General features: G+C 52.8%; 1 protein-coding gene across 3 annotated transcripts in view; it reads right to left on the minus strand.

The window, feature by feature from the left end:
* Nucleotides 1-888: 888 nt before the first annotated feature.
* The window catches only part of BDH1 (3-hydroxybutyrate dehydrogenase 1), a 64,462-nt gene continuing 44,937 nt past the window's right edge, over nucleotides 889-20,413 (minus strand). For all 3 annotated transcript variants that reach the window (XM_005545329.5, XM_005545328.5, XM_065539682.2), the window contains exons 5-7: nucleotides 10,942-11,083; nucleotides 3,780-3,932; nucleotides 889-1,794 (exon numbers count right to left, since the gene is read on the minus strand). In XM_005545329.5, the coding sequence (XP_005545386.2) occupies nucleotides 1,325-1,794; nucleotides 3,780-3,932; nucleotides 10,942-11,083 (765 nt within the window). In that variant the 3' untranslated portion in view covers nucleotides 889-1,324. The remainder of the gene's footprint in view (nucleotides 1,795-3,779; nucleotides 3,933-10,941; nucleotides 11,084-20,413) is intronic.

Below are 20,413 nucleotides of genomic sequence, written 5' to 3' on the forward strand. Positions count from 1 at the left end.
GCACCGTGTGTGTGCACGCACACGCCCGCGCATGTGTAAGCACCATGTGAGGCAAGCAGGGACCCCAAATCCACTGCTAGGGGAGAAGATGACACAGTGCCCTGCCATGGCACCACTGCTCCTGCCAAGCCTGCCCCATTGACACTGGCCCCAGCCAAGGCAAAACCAAGCAGACCCAAACCAGTAACAACCTATCCTGTCAGCCAGAGAGCACCTCCACACAAGTCTATCCTGAGTCCTAAAAGAGGATGTTAAAATCTCAAGTAAAAATCTCCAGGGCCAGAAGTGGTGGCTCACACCTGTAATCCCAGCACTTTGGGAGGCCAAGGCAGGCAGATCACTTGAAGTCAGGAGTTCGACACCAGCCTACCCAACATGGTGAAACCCCGTTTCTACTAAATATATAAAAATTAGCCAGGTGTGGTGGTGGGTGCCTATAACCACAGCTACTCGGGAGGCTGAGGCAGGAGAATTGCTTGAACTAGGGAGGCGGAGGCTGCAGTGAGCCGAGATGGTGCCATTGCACTCCAGCCTGGGAGACTAAGCAAGAGTCTGAAAATAATAATAATAATAATAATAAACAAATAAAAAATCTCCATAAACATTCCCAACCCCTCCATACAGCCAGCTCTGAGTCACTGGCTGCTGGCTGGCCAGTCACACAGCACCATGGACATGCAGAGGTACCAGTGGGCACTTGGTATGTGTGGCTCAGATGAGGACACAGAGTTAGTCAGAAGATTCTTGGGCAAATGTATCCAAAACAGTCCTGGAATGCAAAATGTGAAGTGTTTCCACAGCAGTGGCAGGAACACATGACTGGCACTATTTATAAGCGATAAAAGGGTTATTTCATGCATCCTCTTTAAGCTGCAAATGCTTCATGTACAAAAGAAAAAAATCTGTCCTTTTTATTCATGAGACTGGCTTAAGGATCAAATGAGATAGTTTTTTAAAGTGATAATTTGGCTTGAAGATATGAAGGAGTTTTGATTCCATTCTATAATAAATCTGTTTTTAATATAAAGATCTTTTCTCAAAATCGCTGTATGAAATGATCTCCAGAGAGACAAATTCACCGTGTTTGCCCTGAGATTGAGAGGCCCCTGCCTGCCACTCCACACCCTGCTTGTGGAGGCCCAAGTCACTCACTATGCAAACAAGTCAGGTTGGGTTATTCCCTTTGGTTAATGTTAAAACCAGTCATGGGTCTTCCTGGAATGGTGGATAATCCACACGTGGATAATCAAGAGTTGACTATATGGGTTCCTCCCTCCCCTCCCCTTCCACCAGGGATCCCCGACAGAGGCCACAGAGAGACCCTTCAGCGGATGTAGATCATGTCAGAGATGGCTCCAGGCAAGTGGGTAATGATCTGCATTCGCAGCCACCAGTAGTAGTCCATGGGGTGGTAGCGGGTGTAGGGGGTGGTGGCGGTCAGGGCGTGTGTGACAGCATCGATGACAGGGGACGTGTCTGTGGAGCCACTGCTGCAGTAGGTCTCCATCTTGGCGATCTTTTCATCAAAGTACTTCTTGCCGTAGTCCTTGCGCACGACCTCAGGCAGCTCGTCCCACATCTTCTTGGCGATGGCCTGAATGCTCTCGGGGCTGTAGAGGCTGGTGGCAGCGATGAAGTTGCCGGGCTCCACCACACTGACCTTCACGCCCAGGGAGTGCATCTCATAGCGCAGGCAGTCTGAGAAAGCCTCTACCCCAAACTTGGTGATGCAGTAGGGCGAGCGGGCCGGGTTGGCCATGCGGCCCAGCATGCTGCTGATATTGACCACGCGGCCTACAGAGGGTGACAGAGATACCTGCTAAGGCGGCACTGCCCTATGACATGGAGGGCAGAAGTCAGGCGTGTCTCCAGAGGCTTGGCTGGAACCACTTCTGACCCACCCAGGAGCCTTCTCATTCAGGAGGCAAGCCCAGCTCAGACCCACGCATCAGCATCGGCACCTCTGATCTTCCCTGGGAACCTGGCTGTGCCAGGCCGGACAGGGGAGGACAAGTGAGTGAGAAGCAGGAGGGCACAGTGTGATGGGCAACACATAACTGTGTACCAGGAGGGCACAGTGTGATGGGCAACACACAACTGACTCAAAAACCAGATCAAGCCCGATGCGGTGATAATTTGGGTTGAAAACACAAGGGGAGAAGTGAGAAGCGAGACAGCTGTCTGTGTGGATCTGAGCTTTCACTATAGGCAAGGTCTGGTGCTGGTTAGGGAGAAACACAGCCTAAAAGCTTCCCCTTCCCCTTATGGAGCTTCAAATCCAGCTCCAGTAGTATGATGTGCCAAGTGTCTATCCACTGATCGCAACACTGGCGATGGGGGTTGGAGCGCAGAGGAGGAAGTACCTGGGGCTGCAGCTGGGAGGGAGCCCTCAGATGGCCCTGAAAGAGGACAGGGCCTGTGCTGTTAGAATCAACTCCCAACTCCATTCCACCCAGGTAGGGTGGAGCCTGGCTGGAGCCCAGGACAGCCTGGAAAACAGAGCAGCAGGCGGGGGCAGGGGCAGGGTTTCTGAACCTGACTTCAGGGCTAGGACATGAGGAGAGAGTCCTGGGCATTGGGAGAGTGTGGTGACCCCCCTACTCCTCTTCCTCCAAAGGCCCTCAGCCACAGGCCCAACCTGGGGACATCAGGGGCCTCCTGCAGCTCCTCTTGGCCCTGGGAACAGAGGGGTTGGAAGTGGATTGCATTTGGCCCAGCCGGGGAAGCCCAGGCGGATCTGGGACCAGTTTTCCCTATAGGTGTGTACCCGGGAAGGAACTCAGGCCATCCAGGTGTGTACCCGGGAAGGAACTCAGTCCATCTAGGTGTGTACCCGGGAAGGAACTCAGCCCATCTAGGTGTGTACCCGGGAAGGAACTCAGCCCATCTAGGTGTGTACCCGGGAAGGAACTCAGCCCATCTAGGTGTGTACCCGGGAAGGAACTCAGCCCATCCAGGTGTGTACCCGGGAAGGAACTCAGCCCATCCAGGTGTGTACCGGGAAGGAACTCAGCCCATCCAGGTGTGTACCGGGAAGGAACTCAGCCCATCTAGGTGTGTACCCGGGAAGGAACTCGGCCCATCCTGGGTGGAGGCACCTTTCAGAAAACTCTTTGAAGTCACTGAAGGGTTGGGGTTTTCATCTAAAATCCTACAGCTGCCCTCTGTGTTCATGCCGACTGTTGCTAGGACTTCACCGTAGATATATGGATCTTACCCTTTTTGCCACAGTTGTTTGCTATGTCAGGGAAAAAATCCAAGTCAATGACTTCTGAAGAGGTTTGCTCACATTTGGCCACCCACATGGTTTGGGTGTTTTCTTGGTTTTCCAAATTTCTAATCTTGATTATTACTATTGTTTCCTAATAGCACAATGATCTCATTTTTTAAACTACAGTATAAATAACCATAGAATGAATATGCCAAATTTTACTTAACCACACCCGATTGATACAAAGATGTATATACACAGCTTTGTGCAAAGGGTGATTCTCTCTATAGATTAGGTTCCCAGAGTGGGTGGCTGCTAAAATCTTGAAGCTTTTGCTGCATAGACCACTGACCTCTTACCTGCTCTACTTCCTGAAAGCCGCACACCTCTCTCCCCCTCCCTGGCCACAGCCCCTCTGCCCACCTTCACCCAGGCCCAGCACAGCCCCTGGGGCCACCCTTGCTGTGTTGTGGACATTGGAGCTGCTGGGACAGGTATGTCCATTCTAAGCAAAGATGAACATGTGGGGCCGATTCAGGGGCAGGAGGGAGCTCCCTTTCCCACTCACCTTTGGCCCTTCGGATAAGGGGGAGAAAGGACTTCGTCGTCCGCACTGTGCCCCAAAGGTTCACTTCTGCCACCTCCTTGTAGGTCTCCATGCTGGTGAACTCCACCTCCCCGAACGTGGAGATGCCGGCGTTGTTAACGAGGCCCCACATCCCTGGACAGGAGAGGGACAGGTGCGCGGTGACCACAGGGGCTTGGCCCCAGGCATTGCCCATCAGCCTGCAGGCCAGCCTCCTTTCCACTCCTTTCCTGTGACTTCCCCGCCTCTTGCCCAGTGCTCTCCAGACACTTTCTAGAGTCACTCAGGAATGACGGGAGGTAAAGAGGCCTAACGTGCTAACTGCCACCCTCCCTTACGTCTAGAATGTCCAGTGCTCAAGTCACATCTGCCTGGCTCGATTCTCTGGGCCCACCATGACCCAGCCTGCCGTGTCCCCTAGCCTTGAATCTCACCTCACCTCAAATTCCCACTGCCACTCCACTCCACCCCATCCTATCCCCACAGCCTGAGTTTCACACCCCGTTCCTGTTTACTCATCTCTGCCTCTGAGCTTTCGCTCACATCTTCTCTTCTCTTGCCAGAAGCCAGGGAAATCACAGGGGAGGCGGGCACGCGGAGGCAGCTGTGTTTTGCAGGGACCTCTCTGAGTTCAGTTTTTTGGGGGGCAAAGGCTGGATGGGTCAGAGCCTCAGGACAGAGCTGGGCCCTGCCTCTTTGTTGTGGAAACCCTCAGGGCTCATTCTCCCGTGGCCAAAGCCCCGTGCTCCTTCCCAAGGCACAGCCTCAGAGCAGAGCTCCTGTCCTGGGACCATCCCTGCTTGTGGGAACTCGGTGCTGCTTCATTTTCCAAGTTAATCATGGAAATGAGTTTGTGTAAATGACAGAGTAATTGGTCTCTAGCTGCTTTCCTTCCGTGTTACCCAAATTAAAGCTTCATTCACTGCCCTCTGGTGCCTTCTCCTTCAATTACGGAGAATTAAGGGCATTTATTAGAGAAAGGAAATTGCTGGTTAACACAGTGTCCATGAAGAGCTCACACTCCCACTCTCCACCAAACCCTGTGGGTGTCTCCCTGCTCTAGGTCTCACCTGTGACCTCACTCAGATGCTAATGACAGGATCAGCGTCATCCACAACGACCCCAGAGCTCCCACTGTCTCCCTGCAGACGTGCCCTGAGTCTTCACCCTCTTCTCTTCCCAGGAGGAGCAGCCGGCCGCTCCCCACCTCTCATGGCTGATACTTCCACATTGTCTTCGAGACCATAGACACCGATCCTTCCCTCTCTTTTACGCAACTTCAGCTTTTCCATTGCCCATGACTCCAGCCCTTCAGTTCGATACACACAAATGTGTGTTAGATTAATGTCTACAAATGCCACATTTCCATATCCCGAAGATCCTTCTGTAACTGTGCTACCTGATCTCCCTCCCTCCACGCCAGGCTTCCAAGAACACACTCTATCCTGTAATACAAAGATTAGCCGGGCGTGGTGGCGGGCGCCTGTAATCCCAGCTACTCTGGAGGCTGAGGCAGGAGAATCGCTTGAACCCAGGAGACAGAGGTTGCAATGAGCCGGGATCATGCCACGGCACTCCAGCCTGGGTGACAGAGCAAGACTCCATCACACACACACACATACACACACACACACACACAATCCTCTCCATCTCCCTTCCATACCACACTGGGTCCCAGCCCTGAGCTGTCCTCACTCTGCACTCTCCACAGTCTCCAGGGTGGTACGCCAAGACCTCACCCCCAGTCTTCACTCTCCTCAGGCTCGCTACAATATCAGTACTGCCAGGACTCCTCGAGGCTCACTTCCCCCTCGGCATTAGTGATCCCCAGGCATCTCCTGCATCCACCCTGACACCTTTCTTTCACCTGCCCCCAGACACAAGTGGCCCCCCATTTCCTGGCCTAATCCTGTTCCTCTCAAAGTTGTTTCAACTCTTAGGTGTCTTCATCTTCTTCATGTTTGTGAATTTTCCGGCTGTTTTGTGTTTGATTCATAAGGGACAATATCCCATGACTTAAAATGCAGACAGCCCTTTTTCTACCCAAAAATAAAACAATGACATTTGACACTACTATCCAAAAAACTTTAATGAAACATGACCCGTGAAGACACACAGCCCCTGGATTACAGCTTTGATGAGTGTTGAGAGGTGGTGGACCTAGGTGCCACCTGGAGTCCTCAGCCAGTGTTCTGAATAAACTCACGGAGGCATTCCCGCTGGTTGGGCAACAGCAATTTTCCTGCAACAACCCCAAGATGGCCTCCACACCAGTGGCCTCCCAGTTCTCCTCGGGAGTCACAGCTCTCTCCTCGTCCCATCTCCTGTCTCATTTCCACCTGAATGTCCCACAGGTCCCTGACTCACCCTAACCACCACCCTCGCATCAAGTTTCCAAGCTGCCCAAGCCTGCTCCTCCTCTTCGTTAATGATTTTACTTTCGTCTGAGTCCTCCAGCTCCTCCACCCCTCCCCCATCGAATGAGTCATCAGGTACTGCTAATATTACAGATCAAGATCAACATGACAGCTGGCAGGCCCCTAATTAAGCCCTTTACATTCATTAACTTCCCTGATCCTCACAACCAGCCTGTAAAATAGATCCTAAATTGTCTCATATCCGGTTGAGGCAAGTGAAGCTCAGAGCGGTTAAGCACTTTGGTCAGTGTCACCCAGCTGACAGGTGGGGAGGGTGGGATTTGGACCCAGATCTGTCTGAGGACAAAGCCCCCACGCCCCAGGCTGTCGCTGGCTTCCTCTGCTGGGTCGGTTATTCCTTCCTGTTTCCACTGGCATTCGCTTGGGTCCTCTCTCCTGCGCTGCTGGAGAAGCCTCCTCCTGGGTCTCCTTGTCTCACTCACTCCTCCACCTCCGTCTTCACCCCACCCCTCAGGCCGACCCCACCATCAGTCACTTTCTGCTCTATGGTCTCCATCTCCCCCTCAGGCCGACCCCACCATCAGTCACTTTCTGCTCTATGGTCTCCATCCCCTCCTCAGGCTGACCCCCTCATCAGTCACTTCCTGCTCTATGGTCTCCATCCCCCCTCAGGCCAACCCCACCATCAGTCACTTCCTGCTCTATGGTCTCCATTCCCCTCTCAGGCTGACCTCCCCCATCAGTCACTTCCTGCTCTATGGTCTCCATCCCCCCTCAGGCCGACCCCCTCATCAGTCACTTCCTGCTCTATGGTCTCCATCCCCGCTCAGGCAGACCCCCCCATCCCCCCCTCAGCCTGACACCCCCCCATCAGTCACTTCCTGCTCTATGATCTCCATACCCCCTCAGGCCGACCCCCTCATCAGTCACTTCCTGCTCTATGGTCTCCATCCCCCCTTAGGCAGACCCTCCCATCCTCCCTCAGGCTGACCCCCCCCATCAGTCACTTCCTGCTCTATGGTCTCCATCCCCCCTCAGGCTGACCCCCCCCCAGCCTGACACCCCCCCATCAGTCACTTCCTGCTCTATGATCTCTATCCCCCCTCAGCCTGACACCCCCCTATCAGTCACTTCCTGCTCTATGGTCTCCATCCCCCCTCAGGCCGACCCCCCATCAGTCACTTCCTGCTCTATGGTCTCCATCCCCCCTCAGGCTGACCCCCCATCAGTCACTTCCTGCTCAATGGTCTCTATCCCGAAGCATGGTAGGCCAGGCCTTTCCCAGGCTTCTCCCTTACTCCCCTGCGTGTGTTTTGCTGCCCCGTCAGCCTGACAGCAACTTGTGTTGAAATTCTTCCCATGTTCTTATAGTGGTCTGATCCAGGCATGAGTGCTGGACAGCTCTCAGATCACTCTCCCACTTCACAGATGAGCAAGCTGAGGCCCACACAGGGGGCAGGTGCAAGCCCAAGGTCACCTTTCTAATAAGAAGTGAAGCCCAGGTCGGGCATGGTGGCTCACGCCTGTAATCCCAGCACTTTGGGAGGCCAAGGCAGGTGGATCACCTGAGGTCAGGAGTTTGAGACCAGCCTGGCCAACCTCGTGAAACCCCTTCTCTACTTAAAAAAAAAAAAAAAAAGTAGCTGGGTGTGGTGACAGGCGCCTGTAATCCCAGCTCCTTGAGAGGCTGAGGCAGGAGAATCGCTTGAACCTGGGATGCAGAAGTTGCAGTGAGCCGAGCTCACGCCATTGCACTCCAGCCTGGGCGGCAGAGCAAGATTCTGTCTCAAAAACATAAACTAATTAATTAACTAAACAAATGTTGACTGACTGGTAAGTGATGTGCCAAGATCAGGCCGTGCCCACAGCCAGCTCTCGGGCCCACTGGCTCGGTGTCCCCTGGGGTGGGGACAGGGAGGGCTGGTCCCAGACTCCAGATGTCCCGTCCCTCAGCGTCCTGCGGGCGTGGGGACCGGTGGCAGATGGCTCTGCGGCTCTCACCAGACAATCTTCTTCATCTCGCCCCCCACCGTGCCTGGCTCCCTGGGCTTTAGCAGCAACTGTTCCACAGAGCCAGGCTGCAGGGCATCAAACTCGCCATTCAAATGTGCCCCCTCGGCGGGGCAAGGGGGAGAGGGCCCTTCTGACAGGTCCTGCGTGGGGTGTGGGTCGGTGGCGGCCACAGTGGGTGGGAACGCTCCGGGAGGGCGCCACCTGGAGTTCACAGCCGGCATTGCCTGAGGGGGGATTGCAGAGGCGAGGCCAGGAGCCAGAGTTCAGAGGGGAAGCAGGGAGAGGGAGGAGAGGGAGAGGGAGGAGAGGGAGACGGGGAAGAAAGAGAGAGCGGGAGATGGGGGACACACCACTGCATATCTGACAGATGTGCTGTTTTTTCAGACCTAAACGTCTTCAAATCATTTTCCCAAAAAAATGCAATATTGGTTAAGGAAGTTCATGGTGAGTGGTTTACTCACCCTCCGGAATGCACCGCGTGGAAAAAGCAGCAGGGGAAGGTCTGTGCATCAGGCTGGGGCTGGGGTTTGAGCTCAGATCCCCGGGCAGGGGGTGAACGCCTCCCCTCTGTGTGGGCCGGGCCCGCCCTGCCTTGCAGGTTAGGCTACCTGGCCAGTCCAGTACACAGAGTGGAAGTGGTTCTGCCCCAGAGGCAGGGGGCAGGGGTAGGGGACAAGGACCGCCAGCCTGAGCAGCCCCGCCTGGTGCATTCTCTGCTCGGGTCTCCGGTGATGATGCCTTTCCCTGGGCATTTTAAATCACCACAAAACCCACACTATAATCAATGGCTTTATGACGCTGATGCAGCTGTTTTCCTGCCCAGTAGTTTATGAAGGCAATACAGCAGCTGCCCAGGGAAGGTGGGAGGGAGAATTTACCGCCAGGGAGGGGCGAAGCAGGCTGCAGGTTCTGAGCTGGTAATCATCCCAGCGGGACCCATCCTGCCTTTTCTTAACGGGACAGGAGCGCTGGCTCTGCCTGTTAATTCTTAAACAGATGTTCCGTGAGAACAGAGAACAGAGGGGCCTGTGAATGGCCTGTTGGGAGGATGGGAGGGACGGTGGGCTGATGAGGCGGCACATCACTGACAGGCAGAGCAGCAGCGTCACCGATAGCCACATGCGTAGCCTCTGAGGCAGCTGCTCTGAGAGACAGCACATCTGTCTGGCTGATACAGGCTCAGCAGAGCTCCCAGCATGGGATCTGGTCACTCCTGCCCTTTCCTCCTCCTTCCTCAGCTCCTGAGAGCTGCCCCACCCCATTCTGAGGGAAAGCAGAGGCCTGAATGAGGCATCCCTTTTCTGCCTGGGCTGTCAGGGAGCTCAAAGGTAAACGTCATAGATTCGCTTCTCCAGATGCTGCTAGGCGGCCGGCTCCAGGGAGCTCCATCCCCCATTGCTGTATTCTAGGTGAATGGCACTCCCGAGGTTGGAGGCAGAGCTCCTCCCACGAAGGCCCTCCACTGGCTGAACTGGAAGGATATTTAGTCCTTATGCCACTGAAACTTTCTGTAGCTTTTGACCCTGTTGGCTACTGGTACTGCCCCCTCCCCCAAACTTTCTGTTGTTTAGCTTCTGGAGCACTGTATCCAACCTCTCTGACAGCTGTCTCTCCCCATCCTCTAATCCCCAAACACTCACATTCCCAGGGGTCCCTCTGTGCATCTGCCCGACTCCCAGTGTCACCTCCTGCCGTGGGCACCGGCTCTTCCAGCCCGGACATTCCCTGAGGGTGGGCGCTTCGGTATCTCCCCATCTCCCAACCTGCTCCTGCAGTGCGGGGCACCAGGTGTCCAGGACAGGGACTTCACGTCTCACCTCATCCCCACATCCAAGTCACCAAGTCCGGCCAGCTTCGCCTTCTCAATACTCCTCACACCTGACCCTTCCTGTTTCCCATCACCTAGCACCCTAGCTCCGGACCCTCGAACCCACGCTTAACTCCCCCTTTCAATCCAGCTGCACATTGCCACTGCCGTCCTCAGAGGGAGCCTCACAAGTCTCACAACGACCAGGCCACTCCCTCAGGACGACCCCTTCAGTGGCTCCCCAGTGCTGTCGCGAGACCGGCCAAGCCCCCTCGCCTGGGATCCAAGACCTCCCTCCCCACCCTCCTTTGCCGCCACCCCCTCCAGGTGACCTGACCCGTGGCTCATGTTGAGGTGCTGGGCTAATACCACTGCCTGACAAACAGCCCCCACCACCCTCCCTGCGCTGCTCCCAGCTGTGGTTCCTGCTGTCCCCTCCTCTTGGAACGACCATCTCTGCTCTCTGCCACAATCTGCCTTAGCCGGCCTGTTTCCACTGCACCCCCACGGCTGGACAGACCCCTCTTTCCTGTGCTGCTCTGCCTCTCTCAATGCATGGCTCCCTGATTTTGAACTCAGTCCCTCGGCTGAACTATGAGGTCCTGGGGACATACCGTGCCTTGACCAGCTTTGTGTCCCCGGCACCCAACCCAGCTCCTGGGCCAGAGAGGGCATCACTGGGCGTTGGCTGAACTGACCTGAATCACTGCGTAGCCACCTAGCACTCCATGAACTCTGAAATCACCTCCTGCCTGTATTTTTCCATTGCCCTATTGCACGGGTGTGTTTAGTGTCATCCCCTTCCTCCTATCGTGCAGGAGGAAGATTCTAAACAATAAGGAAAGGAGTGCGGTGGCAGGGTGCCAGCCAATGGAAGGTGGTGTTTAGCAAGCGCCCCTTGGAATGGCCGCATACACAACCCCTGCCGCCCGAAGGGGCGCCCGACCTTTCTCAGGGTCCTTCAGGCTCGATCGGACGATCTCCACCACTTTCTCCACCTCTTCACTGCTGCAGACGTTGAGCTGGACAGTTCTCAATCGGTCACTGTTTAGGCTGTCCAGCTCCTTGACCCCATCATGGCCTTTGTCCTGGGGAGGAGAGAAGAGCTGTTTCTACCTCCTTCCTTCCCACCCTGAGGCAGACCCTGGGGACCCCTGCCAAGGCAGGAGCTGGCCTCAAGTCCCGGCCAACGCCTCAGGCATGTTGGCAACTGCCCACGGGATTCTCTGGAGGCCTGGCCAGGCCTGGCCCACCAGCGTGCCGTCCTTTTTAATCTGAGCACTGATGACCTATCAAGCACCGAGCTATATGCCACAGACACACCATGAACAGGATGGAGAGCCGGCCCCCAAGGCCTCACGACAGGATTCTTTCTCCAAGCAGGGGTTGCAAACTTATGTGGGGCAGGTGGGGGCCCTGGCGAGTACAGGACATGTCAGGAATTACCCATGTGGGGATGCAAGCCCAGGGTTGCCAGATGCTTACATTTTTAAGCTAGTAATTGGGAAATCTCTTAATTCTTTTAAGTGTCGGCAACTTACGCACATTAAAAACAAAAACAAAAACAAAACAAAACACTGTGTGGGCCAAAGCACGTCCACAGGCCACATAGGACCAGCAGGCTGCCAGTTTGTCACCTCTGTTCTAAGCCAAGGGCCCATCAACTCCAAACTGGTAAGAGGCCAGAGCCAGCCTCTAATCCCAGCTCAGTCACTGAGCAGGCTCTGTGCACTCAGGGGTGTCCCCTAACCGGTGTCCATTTTTTCTGGCTGTAAAACAGGAACATCACCACCTGTCCTGACCTGCTCAGACTAATAGAGTAAGGAAATGGATTTGTAAGAAGCCTGTCAGAGTCTAAAGCACCACACAAATTCAGGTACTGCTAAACACGAGAAAGGCGTCACTCGCTCGGCAAACATTTCTTGGGCCTCTATCGTGCTCCGGCACCGTGCTAGGAACTGGAGGTCAAGATCGATAATTCAGCCCGTTCCCAGAGTCATGTTCTAGGGAAGGAGACAGGTGAAGAGTACATAAGCAACACGGTGACTGTGTGCTGTATGGAAACTTGCGGGAGGTGGGAGGGACACAGGAGGGATGGGCAGGGGAGAACTTCCAAAGGCAGTGACAGCTGAGGACATTCGCAAGAGGGGACCGATGGGGATGGGGCACTGGGGGAAGAGATGAGAGGATACCACCATAAGCCATCGGTAGCAGGCAGTGCAGACACATAAGGAAGTGGTGGACACAGGGCTGGAGAGGTGAGGTGGGCAGGGGTCTGCCTGTGGGCATTGCCGAGCTGCCAGGGGGCTTTCATCTAAGCAGACGGCATTTCCTGAGTGTCCACTGTCCTGAGCACGGTGCTAAGTACGAGGCAGGTTGTATTGTCATATTTCATCCTATTCGATGAAACACGGTTTCTTTCACGACAGGCATGAGCTACACTTGATGTGAAAATTAAACAGAGTTGGTCATCAGTGACTTAATTGGCAGTGATTTTCCTGAGTGGTGCATGGCATTAGTGATGCCTCTTGTAAGAGGACTGGACTAGCTGCCAAGAATAAAGGGGTAGAGAAATGCCCACTCTCCAGCCAAGGGCTTGCCCATGGCACACATAGCCGCTACCGAAGCAAACATCCCAGGCGCAGGCAAGGATGGAAAGCCCAGGACGGTCAGCGCATGTCAGGGCTGAGCCTTCTGAATGCTTTCAACCAGAAGAACCCTAACCCCAGGACAGGAGAAATCGCATCATGCAATTTCAGAGGGCAGAGGAGGAAATGGTGAAGGGACTGCCCAGTGGGGCCGGAGGTGCTGGACATAGTCACCCCGGAGAGAAGACTTGAGTGGAACATGACTGAGGGAGCCAACTTGTTCCATGCAGCCACGGAGAACAGAGCCAGGACCAAGAAGTCAAGTTCAGCTCAAAATGAGGTGTGATCTTCAGTCTGGAGATGGCATGGGCTGCCTGGGGGTGTTTAGGCAATGAGTGTGGGTGGGGGGTTGTTTGGGGGTAGGAGGGATGTTTGGGGGTTAGGGGCATGCTTGAGGATGGGGTGTGGGAAATGTGGTACAGAGACAATCCAGGCATTGGACAGGAGGTTGCGCTGATCTCCCCTAACACCCCTTCCTTTCCTCGACTGTCATCTGCACAGCCTGGTTTTCCATTGAAAGGAGCCTCCCCAGTGGCCCTTCGGAAAAGCAATGTGACGTGACCCACGGAGTCTCTGCAGGGGCCTGGCACCAGGGAGGCCTTCGGACAGGGCAGCCAGGCTGGAGGCTCGGTGGGTCTAAAGTTTGGCTCTGAAAGCCCCTAGATGTGCCGAGCTTCCCAAACAAGACACAGGCATGAGACGCACAGGACAGATGGGCCTGGAGCTCATGCTGTCATTCCCACAGAGGACCCCACCAAGAAAGAACTAATGCCATCTTCAAGTCTAGGGTGCCACGATGTGGTGCCTGCAGACCCCTCTCTTCCACAGGCGGCACACAGGTGCCAGGAAAACACGTGTCTTGCTTTAATACAGTCTTCCATCTGGTGGCTCTTCAAATGCCCCTTGGAGTGGAGCTCACGTGGACTGAACCTCGGGAAGGGGGATTCTAGCTGAAATGCACAAGAGGCGTCTAAATGTCCTTCCTCTTGGGACTTGGTTAACCCTGTTGCTATCATTCAGCTCTTCTCAGACCCCTATACAAGACCTCTCCAGTGATCCAGACAGCATCACAAGGTCCCTGCAGTCCTCAGGGGAACCCCCCCGACTCCAAGTCAGGTTGCCCATGTAAACTCTTAATTTGGCAGTTTGACAGTGAAGAGTCTTCTTTCAGAGGAAACTAGGGGATTACTCTCACTGCCCATGGCTTCAGGCTTTAGCGTTCACGCTCCGCAGGAGAGCAACGCCACCCTCCTGTCTTCACCTGACAGGCCCCCAGGAACCCTCATTTGCCTTTGGGCAGCCTCCACACCCCGCTCCTGACAACCACGCCAACAGGGAGAGAAACTACCAGTGTGTCCCCAGTTATTCAGGGAAACCTTCCCAACCACCCTCAGCCTGCTGGCTGCAGACTCTGTTGGCCCGTCGCCTTCAGGGTCTACGTGTCCTCAGACCAAGACTGCCCCTTGGGCCATACCACCTCCCTGGCCCCAGAGTTTCTGTGCTCCCTCTGCAGGTCTCTGTGCTCCCTCTGCAGGTCTCTGGAGTCTCTGTCCACCTCTGTCCGGCTGCTCAGGGACAAGCTTTTGTTTCCACTGTGTTGGTGCCTGTGTTGGTGCCTGTGCAACTGGCTTATTGATAAACCCACTTCTTTAATCTTACTGTCCCTTTCAACCTCACCTGTAAGCTATTTTTTTCCAGCCCTGGATGAAATTTCAGGCAAGTCTTACAGCTTTTCCACTCATTCTCAGACAGTGGACAGACAGCCTCTTTGTTTTGGCATGAAGAATCCTGTTCAGTCTCTTAAGCCAATAATTCCAGCCCAGCCCAGTTTGAAAACCTAAACTCCCAAACTTGTATGCAAGGTAAAGCTTTCCCCTGCCCAGCCCTGAGGGCTGCGGGAAGTAGGTGCTGGTGGAGGTTGTCTTTCTCACCGTTTTCTAGCTCCTCCTCCCCTCCTATTATTTCTGATCCTTCCAAGGTTGGATCCGGGGCAGCAAATTAGGGGCAAGACTGTAGTCATCTGAGGCTGGCTGTTGTCTGTTGTTGCTGCCCCAAGACGGCAGGTGCACAAAAGCCAGCTATTCCTTCTTGGGGTGCTTCTGCAGAGTCCACAAATATTCTGCCCTGGAGACCTCCAACCGCCGCTCCAGAGGCAGGGCAGCGTGCCTCCCCGAGCCAGGCATCTGCTCCCTCAGCCCCTGGCCTCAGTGATATACCCGCTTCTGGCTGGGGCCACGTGGATCCTCCTAGCCAGCTCACTGGATGGTTGCCCTTAAGGTGACTCCAAGCAGCTCTCTCTATTGTCCACACAGGGCCAGGCAACTGTTACCTGCCCGGGTAGAAGGACAGCCCTCTCCCCACCAGCTCTCTGTGCTCTGCTCCCAGACCAGCCACTCCTACCTCAATCTCGGGCCTTTAGACTTCTTCTGGTAGACATTAGCATCACATTCTGTGGCCTCCAGACTCCAGGGCACACGTGGTAAGCCAAGAAGCTCTCCGGGGAGTTCCAGAACTTGGAGAAGTCCAGAAGCTCTCCAAGGTATTCATGTGAAGCCCACCTCGTTTTACTCGCCATCAGAGGGAAAATATCAGCACACTAGTCCAGAAGCTCTCCAAGGCATTCATATGAAGCCCACCTCATTTTACTTGCCATCAGAGGGAAAATATCAGCACACTAACAACTCTTTCCAGTCACTCAACCTCTTCTACCTCCATTTCTTATAATACTGAGGCAGCCAATGAGCTGATTCTGGCAAAAAGTTTTAGTCTCTAGCATACATGTTAAGGTGGTTTAGCACCTCAGGGAAGAACATGAGGATGCTCAACCCATGTTATATGTCAGCATCTTATCACACGTGTTAGAAACACTTCAGAGGGGAGCAAGCCTGGGCACCGTAATGTTCACAGGATGGGCAGGAGGAGGAGCTAGCAAGCAGACGGGAAGAACCCTGAGAGCATGGAGTCAAGAAACAAAGTGTTACGGGCAAGGGTGGTTTATTTGGTCAAAAGCTGCTGCTGGGTGGAGCACGATGTGGTCTGGGAAGTGGCCAATGGATTTGGGAAAATGGGGGCTGTTGGTATCCTTGACAAAAGCTGGGTCAGAGGCACTCAGGGACCTTCCTGGTCTGGTCCTGCCTTCTTTTCCCAGCTCACCAGGGCACTGGGCTTTGGCCACCTCAAACTACTAGCAGTGCCTCATATGCCACCTGCCCCCGTTTCACAGGGAGCTCCCGTTCATCCTTCCAGATGGTGGTGAGACGCCACCTCTCATTAAGCCTTCCCTGTGCTGATACAAGATCTGCTCCCGCGCCCCTCACTTCACGCTACTCCCCGCTCATTCTGCTTCAGCCACAGGCGTTTTGTGCTGTTTCTCAGGCACACCCTGCACACTCCCTCCTGGGGCTTTGCACTGGGCTGTCCCTCTTCCCCTGGATTTCTGTGACACTCACTCCCACACCTCCTTTGGATGAGGGGGCTCCAATTTTTACCTTCTTGGTGTGATCTTTCCTCCCTCTTGAAAATCTGACACCCCATCTACCACATTCATGCTGCATCTTCTTTTCCTGCTTTATTTTTCTCTACTGCTTTTACCAGCCCTCGGAAAAGCAATTTACTTATCTTATTCCTTGTCTATCATCTCCCCCTTGGAATCTAAGCTCCACAAGGGCAGGAACTTTTCACTGAGTTGTTACATGCTGTATCTCCAACAGGGAACACTGGCAGCTTATCGTAGGTGCTCAGTAAACATCTGCTGAATAAATAAGTACATAAACAGCGTGATGGGGCAAAGCCTGATCCAGGTGTGTTGCACCCCCTCTGGGGGTGCTTTTCTGCAACAAGGAGCAGAGATGTGGGGAGGTAATGTGCACAGGATGTGGTGGTGTAGGTCTGTGTGTATGAGTGAGTGTGTGTGTGTGTGTGTGCGCGCGCGTATGTGCTGAAATGACCCAGGAGAGAGCGTGGAGCCAGTGACGTAGGAGGTGGCAGACATCTGCTGGAGCTAAGTCCTTGAGTTGGCCCAAGGCAATGAGATATGAGACAGAAGAGGAACACTAATTCTGAACAAGAGCAGACCGAGTGTTTACGTACAGATGTGGCCAGAATCCGTTGTGGGGCTAACACTACAGAATCAGGCTAGAAACAAATTCCCCCTTTCAACTCCCATGGTGCCTTATCCAAAGTCTTTGGTGGTGCTAACTGCTTTCTGACTTGCCTGACTGGTCTGAGATAGCAGATGGAATAGGTCAAGAGGTAGATACCAACAGACATAACCTGCCAATGAACTTGTCTGGTACTTTCTTCAAAATACCAGTCAACCTATTCTAGAATCACTGTTGCAGGAGTGGAAGGACCTAAAACCGCCAGTCCAATCCTATTGGTGTAAGTAAGAGGAAACCGAGGCCCAGGGAGGAGACATGTTTGCCCCCTTCCGGGGTTAGTGGTCAATCTGGGACTAGAACCCAAGGCCCTTTTGAAGAGTCTTCTGCAGCACTGAGCAGCCTCTGCCCTGTGCTGTGGAATGTGAATGTAGCTCCCTGTGTCACTGGCCAAGCCAGCACAATGGCACAGAAGCCTAACATCGGACAAGGGACTTTAAAACATTTTTATGGCATCATGGTTCTTGCTGGGACCTGCTGAGGCAGGTCCACATTCTGCAGAAGAACCCAGCCACCAGGGATGCCACACCCATTCCCCAGAACCCTCCCCAGACGGGTTCTCTCAAGCACTGTCAGGAGTGCGACAGCCTTTCAAGGGAGCAGTTTGGGGATCTGAACAAAACCTAAAACCTGCACGCCTTTGCAACTTGCACTTTCACATCTACACAGTGTTCCCAAGAACCGCCAGTGGAAGGAGGCAAAGACATACGTGCAACGTGACTCACCAAGGCTTTGTTAATACAGGTTGAGCATCTCTAATCCAATAATCCCAAATCTGAAATGTTCCAAAATCTGAAACTTTTTGAGTGCTGACATGATGCTCCAGGGAAATACTCATTGGAGCACTTTGGATTTTGGATTTTCAGATCACAGATGCTGAGCGAGTATAATGCAAATATTCCGAAATCTGGAAAAATCCAAAATCCAAAACACATCTGGTCCCAAGCATTTCAGATAAGAGATACTCAACCTGTAATAGCGAAAGTCACAAATAATGTATACACCTGCGTTTAAGCTGCCTTGGAACAAGAGACTGAGAAGACTTCACTTTGTTCCATAATATACTTCTGTATTATTTGAAGTTATTATGAATATGTTTTACCGCTTTCACAATTCAAAAGAAGTAAAGATGAAAAGAACAAAAAACCTTCTCTGATCCAGATGGAAGGATGTTCAGAGCGTGTCAATATAAATGATTTCTTGTACTTGTTTATATTATTGAAATTTTACATTGAATAGGTATCAAATATTACAAAGATATCAAACATAGTATGGAAAATTCCTCCCCTGGGTTCCTACGGCCTTGAAATAAAGACAAACGTCTCACCCACTGAACAGAGAAAGCAAGTTGTCCTGAATGCCCACACTTCCCTCCATCCTTCTTCTGCAGCAGTAGAATGCCTGACGTTTTAGGCCAGGTACATATTGTCTCAGAATACTCACTACATCTTCCAGCCTTCCTTGCAGCCAGGTAAGGCCATGGGACTAAGTTCTGGCCCAGAGAATGAGAGCACAGCTGATATCTGGGAAGCTTCTGGGTCATGTCCTTAAAGAACAGGGGTACGCGCTCGGAAGAGAAACACAATAAAAACAACACTGAGGTACATTTCCCACCTCTAAGAGCGACAAAAACCAACAGCTTGATGCATACTCTGTTGGTGAAATTGTGTGGAAATAGGCACTCAAACACTCCGGGAGGGAATGTAAAATTACATGACCCCTATGATGGAAAATTTGGGAACATCTTTAAAATGACAATATATTTTATTTACCCTCTGATAAGAGCAATCTCACTCCCAGGAATTTACTCTAAAGGTCGCCCCCCAATGGCTGGACGCAATGGCTCACGCCTGTAATCCCAACACTCTGGGGGGCCGAGGCGGGCGGATTGCCTGAAGTCAGGAGTTCGAGACCAGCCTGACCAACATGGTGAAGCCCCCTCTCTACTAAAAATACAAGAATTAGCCAGGGGTGGTGGTGGACACCTGTAATCCCAGCTACTTGGGAGGCTGAGACAGGAGAATAGTTTGAACCCGGGAGGTGGAGGTTGCAGTGAGCCCACACTGGGCCATTGCACTCTAGCCTGGGCAACGAGAGTGAAACTCCATCTCAAAAAAAAGTAAAAAAAGGGATAACCCCCCAATAATAATGAAACTACAAGGTTATTCATTGTGGCATTATTTGTAATTGCAAAATATTGAAAGCACCTAAATGCTTATCTACAGGAGATTTTGGTGAAGTAAATTATGACCCACCCACTCAGTAGGGTGCTTCAAAGCCGTTATCAAAGTGAGAAAGATCTCTGTGGGGCCATACGGACTCTGTGAGGTCATACGGACTCTGTGAGGTCATACAAACTCTGCGAAGTCATACGGACTCTGCGGGGCCATACGGACTCTGTGAGGTCATACGGACTCTGCGGGGCCATACGGACTCTGTGAGGTCATACGGACTCTGCGGGACCATACGGACTCTGCGGGGTCACGCGGACTCTGCGGGGTCACGCGGACTCTGTGGGGTTATGTGGACTCTGCGGGTCCATACGGACTGTTTGAGGCCATACAGACTCTGTGAGGACATACAAACTGATTTCCAAGATACATTGTTAATGTTTTAAAAAACCAAAGAGTGTATGCAATATGCAAACACTTGTGTAACATGAGGGAAAATGAAAGAATGGAGTGGAACAGATAGGAGGTGAAGGAATCACGCTACTTTGATTTTACCTGTTTGTATAATTTTTGACTTTACAGGCTTGTTAATGGTTTACATATTCAGAAATTAAATTATATCAACAAGAATCAACAACAAGGAAAATAGATCACAAATAAATGGCATTATATTTCAAATAAATAATATAGTGATAAAGAAAAAACAAAAATTAATACAAGTAACTTTTAAAAATAGTGCTTTGGGCCAGGAGTGGTGGCTCATGCCTGTAATCCCAGCACTTCAGGCGGCCAAGGTGAGTGGATCTCCTGAGGACAGGAGTTTGAGACCAGCCTGGCCAACATGGTGAAACCCTGTCTCTATTAAAAATACAAAAATTAGCTGGGCGTGATGGTGGGCACTTGTAATCCCAGCTACTCGGGAGGCTGAGACGAGAGAATTGCTTGAGCCCGGGAGGCAGAGGTTGCAGTGAGCCGAGATAGTACCACTACACTCCAGCTCCTGCTGGGCGACAGAGCAAGACTCCGTCTTAGAAAAAGTAATAATAATGCTTTGTATACCTTCAGTCATACCTTTAAAGTCAAAAACCACTTTAACTAAATCCTAAATAAGCTCTACTGTGGCAACTACGGAGGTGCCCCACTGAGACCTCCCTTCAGGGAAGTCCGCTGCAGGACCAGTTGACAGCTACACCATCGCAACCCCTGCAACTTCACAGCCATGGCGTGAACGCCGCGACCACACGTGCCTGGCCTGCCCTCAGCCAATGGCCGCACACGGAGGGATCGCAGGACCATTCCTGGCCAACACTGGTCTCCTCTAACAAACAACCTTTCCTTGGGGCTTCCCCAGGGTCCCAGCCAAGACTCTCAGACGACAAACACGGCAGTCTGAAGCTCTGCCTCCCTAATCTTCCTTCCTTGCGATTTCTTTTTTTTTTTTT

Source organism: Macaca fascicularis, chromosome 2, assembly GCF_037993035.2.
Source record: "Macaca fascicularis isolate 582-1 chromosome 2, T2T-MFA8v1.1".
Lineage (NCBI taxonomy): Eukaryota > Metazoa > Chordata > Mammalia > Primates > Cercopithecidae > Macaca > Macaca fascicularis.